Raw genomic sequence first — 14,142 nt, forward strand, 5'->3', positions numbered from 1 at the left:
TTTCTGATCATGAAGCTCACCCCAATATTGCATCAGCCTACCTTATGTAAACTGATCCGTACTGGTGGTCTGGGCTGCTCCCCAGACTGAGGGACAGCCAGCTGATCGGTGGGGGTTTTTTTTGTTTGTTTTGTTTTGTTTTTGCAGTTTTTGAGTGGGGCTGGGTCTGAACCTGCCACCTCTGGCATATGGGCTGGTGCCCTACTCCTTTGAGCCACAGGCGCCGCCCCTGATCCGTCTTTTTAATAAAGGCTCCCTATTGGCATTATATGGCTTTGAGTCTTGATAGCTCACGTCTGTCCTATAACAGGGATAGGTAAGGAAAAGAACTGTTTTCTCCCCTACAACTGTAAAATAACCATCACATTACTATTTCTATATTACCACTATCTTTATTTAGCCTGTGCAGGTTTTCTTTTCCTGATGTGAATGTGAACAACTGGTGGGGCCTTAACTAGCTGTATTATCTCTCCCTCCTCCTGCTCCGTATCCTGTTTGGGATTCAGACTTTAGTGGATAGACAGGTTTGGGGAGAGGATACCCCGGAAAAGTAAGGTATGAAAGAACAAAGGTCTTCTCACCGGGAGCCCCAGAACACTCCTGCAAAGTCCTCCCTATGGTGACTCAGCTCTCAGGAACGTGCTTCCTCTTCTGTAACTTCCATACCCCTTCCCGCATGTACATTTTCCCACACATTTAAAAATCTCCAAGGAGGGGCAATATGGTAATCCTTTGTCTATAAAAGGACAAGGACAGAGCTGATAGGAGAGCTCGGCCATTTTTGGACTTGAGTCCACCATGGCTCTGCTGGCTAAAATAAAGCCCTTCTTTTAAACACAGGTGTGTGGGTGTTTCTCTCCATCAGGCTTTGTTTTCCTACAACAGTTTAAGTGCTGATTCTGTGACCAAAAAAGCCAGGAGAGGGCGGCACCTGTGACTCAGTGAGAAGGGCCCTGGCCCCATATACCAAAGATGGTGGGTTTGAGCCTGGCCCCGGCCAAACTGCAACAAAAAATAGCCAGGTGTTGTGGCCAGTGCCTGTAGTCCCAGCTACTGGGGAACCTGAGGCAGGAGAATCGCCTGAGCCCAGGAGCTGAAGGTTGCTGTGAGCTGTGTGACACCACGGTACTCTACTGAGGGTGACAAAGTGAGACTCTGTCTTAAAAAAATAAAATAAAATAAAAGCCAGGAGACCTTGGAAAACCACTTAATCTTTCAAGACTCAGTTTCCTCATCTGTAAGGTAGCAAGAGTTTACTATGAAACTATGTAACATATATGACATGCTCAATACAAGAGTAGCACATGATTAATCATTTGACATGAGCTACTAATTATTTTGGTTCTAGTCTTTTCAGACGTACCCAATTTAACTATGCTAGGTCACAACTAATTTGCTTTATGCTACCACAGTTTCACAATCCTTCAACACATTTCTCTTGTCCATAATAAAGTCAAATAGGCAGAATTCATGATTAGTTCAGTATTAGAATCTGATAATTACTGAGATACCAGACCAGCTTGTTGGGCCATATCATAATTAAGAGCTAAATACTATCAGTTGCTTTATAAACGTTCTGAATGTTTATGAACCTTGCCTAGAGATTGAGTTAAGTAATCCCCTCATGAATATCTATATTGAGAAAATTACTCAAGATTATTCATTATAATCAATCGCAGATCTTCTCTTCCAATGTACTAGTATTTCGTAACTCTAAGAAGAGCTTCAGTTCTCCATCTCCAGGGAGGAGTAATAGCCTGATGCTTTCATGTCATTAAGTGTCTATAGGCAGAAGTTTATTTTCTCATAATCACACAGAGAGAGGAAATTAAAATCTGGAGCATTCCAATGAGGAAGAAATACTGAAAGCTCTTACAGGCTCTAATATACCTTCAAAAACTTGCCCTTGATTTTATGTTTTATGTGACTGATTCGGATGCAAATAATCAGTCAAGAATGATTTAAGTTCTGTCTTATATGCAAGAAACCATTCTTCAGGGTTTCAAAATATGCACATTGAATAGTGATATTTACGAAAATTTAACAGTACAACTTAATGACTATTATAACATATCCTACCTTAAAATTCATCTCCCTTGAGAGTTTAGGGATGAAGGGAAGGAAAAGTGTCAGTTATACAGGTTAGTTCCTTCCTCCAAACATAAGTAGCTGGTGAGGAGCATTTAAACTAGTTTACGGAAATCAGGAGGCTGGGTACGGTAACTGTCATGCTTGTAATCTCAGCACTTTTAAGAGGCCTAGGCAGGAGGACAGCTTGAGGCCAGGAGTTCAAGAGTAACCTGGTCAAAGTAAGACCCTGTCTCTACATAAAATGTTAGAAAAATTAGCCAGGTGTGGTGGTATGCACCTATAGTCCCAGATACTGAGGAGGCTGAGATAGGAGGATCGCTTGAGTCCGAGAGCTTAACGTTGCAGTGAGCTATGAGGACACCACTATACAACAAAAAGTGGTACCCATTTTCAAAAAGAAAAAAGAAACAAAAGAAACCAGGGAATACCCGTGGGCCCCAAGGGAAGAAATAAGAAAAAAGTAGGTTTCCCCAAGGAGCCCAAGTGGCACGCCAACAACGGATGTGAGCGTCCAAGCTATTGTGGTTGGCGTATGATGTGTCTTAGAGACAGCATGAATTTGGGCTATCCAGAACCTGCCACCAAGAGGAGGTGAGACATGCAAGAGTCCTATTAGGGAAAATGCCTCTGAAGGACAAAAGGGAGCGGGTGCAAGAGTGGGCAGTTTCTGAGAACCAACACAAGTCTGCCACCTGTTGTCAAAACCCATATGACAGGCAGAGAGAGAGAGAGGCTTTCTAAAAGAAAATGATATTCCTTCAGGATTGAGCAATGTAATGCAAATATGGTAGGTATATTCAGGGAGGCAAAGGAGGACAAAGGGTTTTTAAAGGAAAAATCAGGAAGGTTACATAAGCTGTTCTGAGGCAATTAACCTTGGTTATACAATCAGTAACAAGGGTAGCACCAGTCCAAGGTTAGACACGTTCCTGGGCTGATGTCCTTGCAGAAGTAATTTGTGTGTAAGGTTGCAGTGGCCTTTGTGCAGGTTGTCATTTTAGCTGAGCCTTTTGTGATGGGTCTTGTTATCAGGCACACGCACTTGAGAACCCTCTCTTCATGGCCCCAGCTCCGTTTGTCAGTGTGACACAAGTGACTTCATTTTGATTCTGACAACTTTCATACTATGAAAGGACAGCAGGAAGGAGGATTGAGCAGGAAGAGCCTGAGACTGCTATAAGTTCTGAGAAGACCTTGAAGAGGAATATGGGGAACCTTCCAGCCAAAGTTGTCCAGTGGCTCCAGTGCCCTGGAATGCTCAGACATGGGCTGGGAAGGGTGCAGCAACCACAAGCTAGCACTCAGAACAAAGGTCATAATGAAGTCAAAGGGTGGCAGCTGGGCTGGCAGTGGCCCGTATTCCCTACAACAAGTTCTTCTTCTGAAGAAGATCTGAATGACAAGTTTCTCTGGCTACACAAGGGCCACATAAATTTCTATGCTATAATAAAAAATATTTGATCATTGTTCCTGGTTCCTAGCACAGAGCTCCCCAAATTCTTGGGATTCCTTCACTGAGTGATAAGTGTCTTTTTTATGATAGTGGGATGACTCTTTGTGGGAGTCCCTAGGTAGCTTCAGGATAGAGGCTGTTCCCTTAAAAAAAATCAACTATGTGAATTAAAACCTAGAGAATTAAAACGTTCAGCTCTACCCCAACCTCTGAAAATCAAGTTTAGTCACCAATGGCCAGTGATTTAATCAATCCTGAGTATATAATAAATCTTTAATACAAACTCTTTGTTGAGACAGTCTTACTATGTTGCCCTTGGTAGAGTGCCATGGCGCCACAGCTTACAGCAACCTCAAACTCTTGGGCTTAAGAGATTCTCTTGCCTCAGCCTCCCAAGTAGCTGGGACTACAGGTGCCTGCCACAATACCTGGCTATTTTTTGGTTGTAGTTGTCCTTGTTTGGCAGGCCTGGGATGGTTTAGAACCTACCAGCTCTGGTGTGTGTGGCTGGCACCCTAACCACTGAACTACAGGTGCTGAGTCAGCTTTAATAAAAACTCTTAAACCTCTAGGCTGGGTATATTAGAAGTTGGTGAACACATTAAGGCACCAACCCAGAGAAGATATGGAAGTTCTTTATACCCCTCCCACCACCACCACTCCCTTTCTAGGCATCTCTTCCATTTGACTGTTCCAGTTGTATCCTTTGTAATAAAACTGATTTGTAAGTTTCCATGAATTCTGTGAGTTGGTCTAGTGAATTATCAAGGGGAGAAGACATGGGAAGCCCCAAATTTGTAGTCTGCTGGGCAGAAGTACAGAAGTACAGGACTCCCTTTGTAATTAATGCCTGAAATCTGAAGTTGGAGCAGTCTTATGGGACCAGGCCTTAATTTGTAGAGTCTGCACTAACTCTGGGTAGTATCAGAACTGAATCAAACTGTGGGGCACCCAGTTGGTATTACAGTTAATCGGTATGGGAATGACATATTTGGTGTAGAAAAACCACACAACTAATGATCCTGTAAGATGTAGCTCAAATATACCTCTTGGGAAAGATTTTCCTATTCTTAGAACTAGCTGAAGGCACTGGCTTTCCTTTGTAGTACACATAAAGATTTATTCATATAATTTTCAGTTGAATGTCTGCCCCACAAATTAGACAGCCAGTTTTATAAAAGCTTTCTTGTTGAATAGTTATTAGTTCCTATGTTTTTAATTATTCTGAACTAAAGATCCTCTCTTATTACAAGGTTGTTGTGAGGATTAAGAGTTTATATACATAATATACTTTTACACAATAAGCACTAGGTGGGTGTTACAGCTCATTTTTAAGTCTCTACCATATTCAGTATGAAGTAGACCACAAATGTTAAAATAAGCTGAATTTGTACATAAATTCTGTGAAATTTAACTATATGATAAAATTCTATCTTACAGGTTCATTTTCAAAATTATCTTTTTATTTCCTTCAAATAGTAGCAGGCTAAAGGACCAGGTCTGGTTATAGATAAGCATCTATTACAGCAAGAGCCTACTGACCAGAAGGCGGTAAAACCTTTGTAAAGGTTTTGTAAAGCCTTTGTCTTGTGCTTATCTAGATGTAAGTGTAAGATATTTACAAATAAGCAAAATACTGAAAGGGAGGATAAAGAACTAAATTTTAAGCTTATGCAAGCTTTTTTCTCTCTAAGCCTATGTAGATAGCTAATAATATTTAGGGATAAGATTAAAATTACCAACTAAATATTAGGAAATCCAATATGAATTAGTGAATTAGTAAATACTTGTAATAAATCCAAATTCTGACAAAAACTTAATCTTGCCTAAAAGTCTATCAGAGGTCCTTGGAATCATTTAATACATTAAGAAATTGTTATATATTTTTTACTTGCGTATGTGTTTATATGTAAGCAGGTGTTTTAAATCAGTTTGTTGTAATAAGGCTCAAGCCTTAAAGATGACAGCAGAGAATTTGGTCAATAAACATTTGCTAAATGAATGCAAGGCTACCAGTACCCAACATTGACTGGATATTTGCTTTATGAGGCATAAAGTCATGTTTTATGCATACACACATGCTAAAATAAAATTCTCTTTGAGGGTAGTATTGTCTCATTTTGAGGAATGAAGAAACTCAGGCACAAAGTAGGTAAACATCTTGTTCAGAAAGTAAGTAACAGCAAGCAAAATCAGAACTTGAACCCAAGTCTTCCTGGCTTTGGGGAATGGGCTATGAGGCAGCAAGGCCCCCACAGCCTGGGGAGGCATTTGGGGAATGACTGCCCACCAAGCTCCTTCTCCTCCTTTAACAACAAACATTCTGTATATCTGCCAGAAGTCATGTAGCCCATTGCATACTTTCCTTTGTATGGGCAAGCACACAGCTTTTCCTCCTTGAAGTTAATCCTCACTGCAGCTGTTAAGATTTACATTGTTAAAGATACCTTATAAATAAAGCTGTTTCTGTAATCTGGTGCTACTGCAGTCATCAGCTGCATCAGACCTCCCAACCCCATCTTCTCTTTTGTATCTTGTGTCTCTATCACTTCCCACCATTTCCACTCAGGTTATCTTCCTGCGCTGGTTCACAAAACCTGGCATTAAAGCCCATGTTCCTTATCCCTACATGGAACTGCTTATATAAATTAATGGAAGGATGCATACTGTGAGTGAACAAACGAAGCCTTACAATAATACCAAGGCACTTAATTTATACTCTTTTTCTTAATTTTCCATCAAAATGCTTCTGCTGTATCCCAAAAAAGAAATGAAAACCTTCATTTTTTAGTTAATTTTACTGAAATGTTATTTGTCATCCATTCCATTTGGTTTTATACTTCCAGGAAACAAATGAAAAGTGAATATAAGTGACCATTATTCAGCATGTAAGAAGAGTTCAGAGATGTCTACACAGATCTGAGTTCTTAAGCACCTGAAGGGTAATGCATTTTATAATTTTCTTACTACAACTGGTTCGCATGAAAAGAACAAACTCTGTGAGATAACTGAACTCCTTAAGGTACTTTTTAATGATTTTTTTTTTTGGAGACAGTTTTATTATGTCACCCTCTGTAGAGTGCTGTTGCATCACAGCTCACAGCAACCTCAAAGTCTTGGGCTTAAGCAATTCTCTTGCCTCAGCCTCCCAAGTAGCTGGGACTGTAGGCTCCACAACACCAGCTATTTTCTTGTTGCAGTTGTCATTGTTGTTTTAGCTAGCCTGGGCCAGCTGGAACCCCCTAGCCTCAGGGCAAGTGGCTGGTGCTGTAACCACTATGCCATAGGCATGGAGCCTTTTTTAATGATTTGCAAATCTTAGGAATCACAAAATAGTTCGTAGTGGCATCTTTAGGGTACTGAGGCATGAATAATCAAAAAACTGCTCCTTTCTGAGCAATTTGGTCCATCAAGGTTCTGGGGGGTAATTACAAACAGGTGCAGCTGTTAATGCTCATGAAATGAGCGTACAAATAAGTTATATCTAAATAAATGCTTTAATAGAAAAAAGCATGTAAAAGCATGTTTTTTTAATAGAAAAAAGCCATGTAAACAGTATTTGTCACTAACCACTCATGAACATGCAACCATGTCCGTGGCCTCTCTTACTATTAAATGCTACCACTTACACACGTGTAGGTTACTTGAAATTAATGAGCTTCTTCTATGCTGGTGACACCAATTCTGAGAGAAATGCAGCAATCTCTAAATGATCTTCCCCATCTAAGGGTAACTTAAATCTGAGTAATATTAAAGGCCTGATAGTTTCAAAAGTTAAAGGATGAAAGAAAATTTATTTTATTAGTTATAAGGTTATATACTGTTACTCAGCAACCAGCATTTGTCTTCCATGTAACCAGAAGTCAATGAAAAGGGAGAAACTACAAATAAAACTATTTGGATAGTTTTCAATTCACGGAGGTGGCACTTCAGAAGCAGTCATGCCTTTACTAACCACTCTGTTGTGTGAACCCGCTTCATTCCATTGGGTGGCAAGAGAGGCTTGCTGACACTTTACATAATAAATGTTGCCGAGATACCAACTGCAGTTCCTGAACCAAAGGCCAAAAATACAGAGGGTGCCAGAAAAAAAAGAAAAAAATTAAAATGTATGTATTACTTTTCTAAGTTATTTTGTAGGAATCCTCAGTGGTGAAATGTACCTAGACCTCCGACCTGTACATTCATTTTACCTGCAATTCATACATTTTTGAGAATCAATTGATTTTATTGACAAGATCACTTAAAATGTGTATACTTTTTTTGGCACCCCGGTAGACGCTCCCTGTCTGGTCTTGTATAAGGCACATACCAACGCCAGGACAAAAGGCACTCCAGTCTCCCACCGCCTCACTCTCAGCCTCCCTCCTCTGGTGCCGAGAGGCCAGCCGATCTGGGAGTCTTGCGATGCGATCTTGCTAACTAGAGGAAGCATTCAATCGTCTGCCCGGTATCACACTTGGCCTTGGCCCTTACCCTGGCATTTGATGGAGTGATTCCATTTAGAGCAACTTTTTTTTTTTTTAACCATATTTCCATGCCGGTTAGAGTATGAGTGCTGAGATACCTGTAATATTAGTAAGATGCCAAGGAATTTGAAAGGAGTTCCTTGACAAGGCTGGGGTTTGAATATTTAGACGACCCCCCAAGCTGGCAGGCTTCGTTTATCTGGCTATTTTGGGGTGAGTTTACATAGGCAAATATCTTGTTACTGGGCCCCTGTGGTTTCAAATTCAAGAGAAAAAAAGGTGCCTGTAAGTTTCAGCTTGGGCTCCCTCCCCCAAACCAGCTTGTAACTTACTGCCTGTGGCCGGCATGGTCTGTGCTGTCCCTCGAAGGGCCCTCGGGGGCGGACTCCAAATCTCGCCGCTGGCTGGGCAGCGGGTCCAGCCCCCCGCGCCGCCCTTGCGGGTCCTGGGCCGGCCGGGAGGCAGGGGAGACATGGAGGCCGGAGCCCACCACCTTGCTGCGGGTGTACATAGTGCAGGGTCCGCGGGGCCCAGGCAGCCGGATCTCGAGACGCGGTTCCGAAGAGCAAGGCAGCGGTTTTAACAGCTGAGTTTCGGTTTCTCGCTACTAGCTGCAAACTCGCCCACCCCACCCCTGGGGACTTCCCCATTCATTCTCTGCCGAGGTGACACCTGATGAGGCGCAGGTCAACAGCTCCGCTGGGGCACGGAGACCAGATGGCTTGGCTGGATACCGTAGGGTCAGGTTTAGGGTCTCATTCCCACAGGATAATTAGGATCAATAGCCGTGATCAGCCACCGAAATCTGTGAGCCAGTAACTGCAGGTGACTAGAATCCTGAAAGATACTTTGGGAACTTCTTGGTAACTATAATTTGAGGTTACTGCTGCACGGTTGAAACTCGAACAATAAATACATTAACCTTAAAACGCCAGAGAGTAAATCCAAAACTAAGATCGTCTAAACAAAACATTGCCTTTTATCAGTAATGACTGCTGTTTGCTTATTACCAATGCTGATACTTTCAGTTTTGAGGAAATAGAAAGTGAAATCAAAAGAATACAAACAAAAACCACAAAGCCACAGTCTAATGAACAAGCTGAGGTTAAACAGGATTCTCAGTGCCCCCCCCCCCAAGCAGTTGACCAGGTAGTCAAGGAATGGGCATGGGACTGCTCTGGGGGAGGGGGGAGGGACATTGTGCAATGATTCCAGTAGAGTGTGGGGACTTTTAAAAATATGGATTTGCAACACTGTGCCTGAGGGGGAGCTCCGACATTCTTATCTCGAAAAAGCTCCCAGATGATTCTGATGTGTGCCTGGCTGATCGCCATGGTCGCGATGCTGGTTATACATGTACAACAATAAGTGAGTCTCTTTCCTCCTTTGTGTTCTAGGAGGCAGGTCAACAAATGCGAATGCTACCAGCGTATAAATGACAGGTGGATGTGTGAGATTAGTTGGCCCAAAGGGAAACTAAGGATTAGCCTGATGAGTAATTCAGGAAAAGGGGCATTTGAGAAGGAACCACAAAGGACACAGGTATTCACCAGGAAGGAGATACTATGCCAGAGGCTTGGGGCTTAAAATGACATGGTATATACCTAAATCCTGGTGGTGCCACACGGCTGGAGCACCCCACCCAGCCCCAGATCAGAGAGCCACTTAGGCACTGCACTGTCTTGTTTATATTCCTGGTGCTTAGAACAGAATGACAAATGTAGGTTAGATAGCTACTGAAAGAATGAAATGAAGCACCAGCAAGTGCCTGGAGTGCGACGAGAGAGGGGAGGGTAGTAGGGTTATGGTAGGAAAGGAAGTCAGGCTTTCTATGCCTTCCCCGGGTGTTAGAGCTCTGCGGAGACTCCTGGGGGGTCTCACATTTCAGTCAGCATCAGAACAACCTGGAGGCTTTAATTAAAACAGATCTCTGAGCCCCAGCTCTGGTGTTTCTGATTCAATAGGTCTTAGAGGATGCCCCAGGATTTGTAAGTCTAACAAGTTTCCAGGTAATGCCAATGCTGCCAGCCCTGGACCGCTCTTGAGGAACCACAGCTGTAGATAACGTGGAAGGCACAGACGGTTTTTCAATAGAGCAGCTACATAATATCTGTTTGAGAAAGAATGTTAGCTCTTAGCAATGTGAAAGGGAGACTGAAAGATGAAGAGACTGAAATCCAGGAGCTAAATTAAGAGTCTAATTACTATAATCTGGGTAAGAAATCCAGATCTGAGCTCAGGCAATCTAGAAAGCCCAGGGCAAAATCAAGACATTTCAAATGAAAGATTAACATATAATTAGATAAAAGACTAGATACGGGGAAGAAGTGAGCAGCAGACACAGCAGAGAGATGGGGGGAGTCGGCTTTTACAGTGCTGGGTTTGAGAATAGCTCTGCCACATACTAGCCACATGACCAAGGTCAAGTCTCTTAATTCCCTCAGAGGCCCAGTTTTCTCATCTGCACAATGTGACGTGAAGTTATAATACTTATGGTGTGGGGTACAGTGAGGAATAAGGAAATCATTCCCATCAGCACTTCTCAAATGGAGCTGCTTTTTCTTCCAGCAGACATTTGATAATGCCTGGAAATATTTTTATGAGGCCTGGAAGAGGGTAGGTAATGTTGGCATCTAGTGGGTAGAAACCAGGAATGCTGCTAATCATTCTACAATGCACAGGACAGGCCCCCTCAGCAAAGAATTATCTTGCTCACAATGGCAATAGTAGCATTAGTAGTTGAAAAATCTTGATCTATATGATATGCCTACCTTAGAGCCTCAGTAATTTAATGGTTGCTGTCCTTCTGATGACATTAAGGTTTTAGCTTTGTGACGGGGTAAATGGCAGAAAAATTAACCATTCACTCAGAGGAGGGACAAGTTTGGGGAGAAGGTGAAAGAATTTGTTTAGGAACTGTCACGTTTGAGGTAACTACAGGGTAAGAAAGGCAGGCGTGGAGCCCAGCAAAGTTGGGACCAGCCTGGCCTTTCTGGAGGCCATCTTCTTTTAAGTCATTTCTACTGGGAAAATACCACTGAAACTCTTGTTCCAGGGGAGAAAAAAATTATTTTGGTAGTCGGATTAAATTAAATTAAAATTATTTTGGTAGGTGGATTAAATTAAATTAAAATTATTTTGGTAGTCAGGTTAAATCAAAGTTTGAGTAAAGAAAACCCCACATCAGGGAAAACCAGTTCTCCTAAAGGACCTAGTATTTTGACTCAAACTGCGCAAAAGCAATTTGTGTAACCAAAATGTCTGCACCCCTCTAACACACTCTGACATTTCAAAAAGAATATGCTTAGTTGACCATATTTATTTTACAACACAACCACATCATATGCCAAATTTTCAAACCTGAGGTAGAAATGGAGGATAATAGTCAAAGTCTAAATATCTTACTCTGGTCCCTTCTCATTTTGCCATATTCTCCAAGAGAATCAAAAAATGTGAATGTGATTGATTGTTGTGATAGAAGTCTACAAGTTCCTTTAGAATGCCCTAGAAGGGGTTATCTACTTGGTGTACTGCCCATTCTCTCACCTTAGATGTAGGTGTTTGAGTGAGACTGGGGGATGGCTTTTTACCAGGTGGGTTTTGGGGTACATGCCTCTGTAACCATGGGTAGTAGAGAGACACAGAGGTTAAGTGTGGGAGGGTTCTGTACCCCCATCCCTGCTTTAATGGTACACTTGAGCCCCTTGTTTCTTCTATGGGCTGCTGCCTAATTTGATTTGAAGCAAGAATTCCATGCTTTAAAAGTTTAAAAAATGGCTAGGGGCCATAACTTAATGGTTAGAGCCCAGGCCTTACAAACCAGTAGTCATGAGCTTGAGCCTTGCCTGGGACTGATTTGAATAAGAAAAAACTTTGAAAAACCACTATACTAGACAATTACCTAGAAATATGTTTCAAGGAACATGAGAATGACCTGAAATCTAGTGAGATTGCTAGATTGCCTGAAAGTTGGCCAATTAGAGATTCATTTAGGAAATGGTTTTCTCTTAAAATATAACCGCCGCTGGGAACTAATCATTTATTCATTCCTTTGTGTAAATGACTTTAATCTGAGAAAAAGACATTTTGGTTGGAGAAGAAGGAAACTGAGTGAAAAAAAAGAAAAAGATTCAAAAAGTTGTGCAAAGGAAAATGTAAAATGTAGCACCGTGAAGGAGTGGAAATTCAGGAGTACGGTGAGCAATTTTAGCCAGCCAGATGAGCCTGAAAAGAGAAGATTAACGCAAAAAGAAACTTCACCAATTTGTTTTGCTGTTAACATGTCCAAGGATATCTTTATCTTCCAAGGAAATAAATGGAAATATATATCTGATTTGCCTTAGATTACTCCTTCATGTGTATAAATATTTAGATACACAAACTCTAAGCCTTTGCTTGTTATAGAATATCTCAATGAAAAATCTTAGTTTGTAAAAATTCTAAGAATTTAAATTTGATTCTTTAGTGGGAAGTTAGATTAATCCAATAGACTTTGGACAACAGGTATCTTAAAGGTGTTTTCGGTTTTTTTCTTTGTTTGTTTTTGAGATAGAATCTCTCTATCTGGCATCACAACTCACTGCAACCTCAAACTCTTGGGCTCAAGCGATTCTCTTGCCTCGCCTCCCTAATAGCTGGGACTACATACAGGCACCTACCATGACACCCAGCTATTTTTGGATTTTTCTTTTGAGAAAAATTTGAAAACTCTGTTTTTAGATTTTTCATTATTTTTCACTCTAGCTCAGGGTGGTCTCGAACCCATGAGCTCAGGCAATCTGCCCGCTTCGGCCTCCCAGAGTGCTGGGATTACAGGCTTGACTATTCTAACAAAGGAGTTATGTAAAACTCACCTCATATTCGATATCTCCTCGTGTGTGTGTGTGTGTGTGTGTGTGTGTGTTTGAGCACATTTGGATTGTGATGAATTTCATAGCCTTTAGAAATTCTTCAAATTCTACCATAGAATTGTGGAATGCTGCAACTATAAGTCACTATAGGTTCGTGGAAGAGTAATTATTGAATGCATAAACATATACCACCCATAGTCTCAGACCCTGGAACGGCTACAGTGAAGAGACAGAACCTTATTATTCTAGCTTCATGTTTAAGATCATCTAACTACTTCATTTTAAGCACAAGGAGAAACAAATGAAATGACTTGCCAAGATTGTATACAAGTCAGTGCCAGGGTCAGAACTTGAATTTAGGTCTTCTGAGATCAAGTCTAACTTTTCACACTTTGGAAAACAATCCCTACAAAATATCTCTCGTGACAAAATTCCGAATTTATAATGTTTTTTACTTACAATTTTTCCAATGAGCAGCTTTGTATTATTTTCCAAAGCCAAAATAGTTGTGTCAAAGTTTCTAAATAATAAAAACCTTCACGCTCCCGTCTTTACTGCTATAGTTATATACGATCAAATGACTTCTACAATGATAGCACCTATACAACTTGCCACCATTTTGTGAATAGCAAACATGCTAAATCTGGGTTAAAATGTCTTTTTCTTTAACAGTGTTAAAAGAGGCCAGGCGTGGTGACTCATGCCTGTAATCCTAGCACTCTGGAAGGTTGAGGCTGGTGGATTTGCTTGAGCTCAGGAGTTCAAAACCAGCCTGAGCAAGAGCAAGACCCTGTCTCTACTAAAAATAGAAAAACTAGCTGGGCACTAGTATAGTCCCAGCTACTTGGAAGGCTGAGGCAAGAGGATTGCTCAAGCCCAAGAGTTTGAGGTTGTGTGAGCTATGATGGCACCATGACATTCTACCCAGGTGGACAGAGTAACACTGTCTCCAAAAAAAAAAAAAAAAAAAAGTTTAAAAAAATACACTATATAGTGTAGTAGCACAAAGAATTCTACTTAAGAATGAAAAATTGTTCTCTCTGTTTTTCAGATGACAATAGAAACTGTCACATGGGGAAATGAGGATTGTAGAGATGTGTTTTAAATGATACTTTTCTGTTCACAGTTAAGTAGCCAAATTTTCTTGTTTGTAAATTAAAATCTGAAGACTAGCTAACAGTCACCATCTCTGGGTTCTAACACTGTAGTAGCTGCCACAGATCTCTGTAAGAATGAAAGGAATTTCCCTTAACCTTGGGGAAACTTCTGTAGACTCTCC

General features: G+C 41.2%; 1 protein-coding gene across 3 annotated transcripts in view; it reads right to left on the bottom strand.

Moving 5' to 3' along the window:
- Window positions 1-8,672, bottom strand: part of EPSTI1 (epithelial stromal interaction 1) — a 102,777-nt gene extending 94,105 nt beyond the window's left edge. For 2 of the 3 annotated variants that reach the window (XM_023513627.1, XM_023513626.1), the window contains exon 1: window positions 8,346-8,672. In XM_023513627.1, coding sequence (XP_023369395.1) covers window positions 8,346-8,524 — 179 coding nt within the window. In that variant the 5' untranslated portion in view covers window positions 8,525-8,672. The other variant, XM_023513628.1, reaches the window with a different exon arrangement.
- Window positions 8,673-14,142: the final 5,470 nt, after the last annotated feature.

The sequence above is a fragment of the Otolemur garnettii genome, unplaced genomic scaffold, assembly GCF_000181295.1.
Source record: "Otolemur garnettii isolate 467f Iridium unplaced genomic scaffold, OtoGar3 scaffold00043, whole genome shotgun sequence".
NCBI classification, from domain to species: Eukaryota; Metazoa; Chordata; class Mammalia; order Primates; family Galagidae; genus Otolemur; species Otolemur garnettii.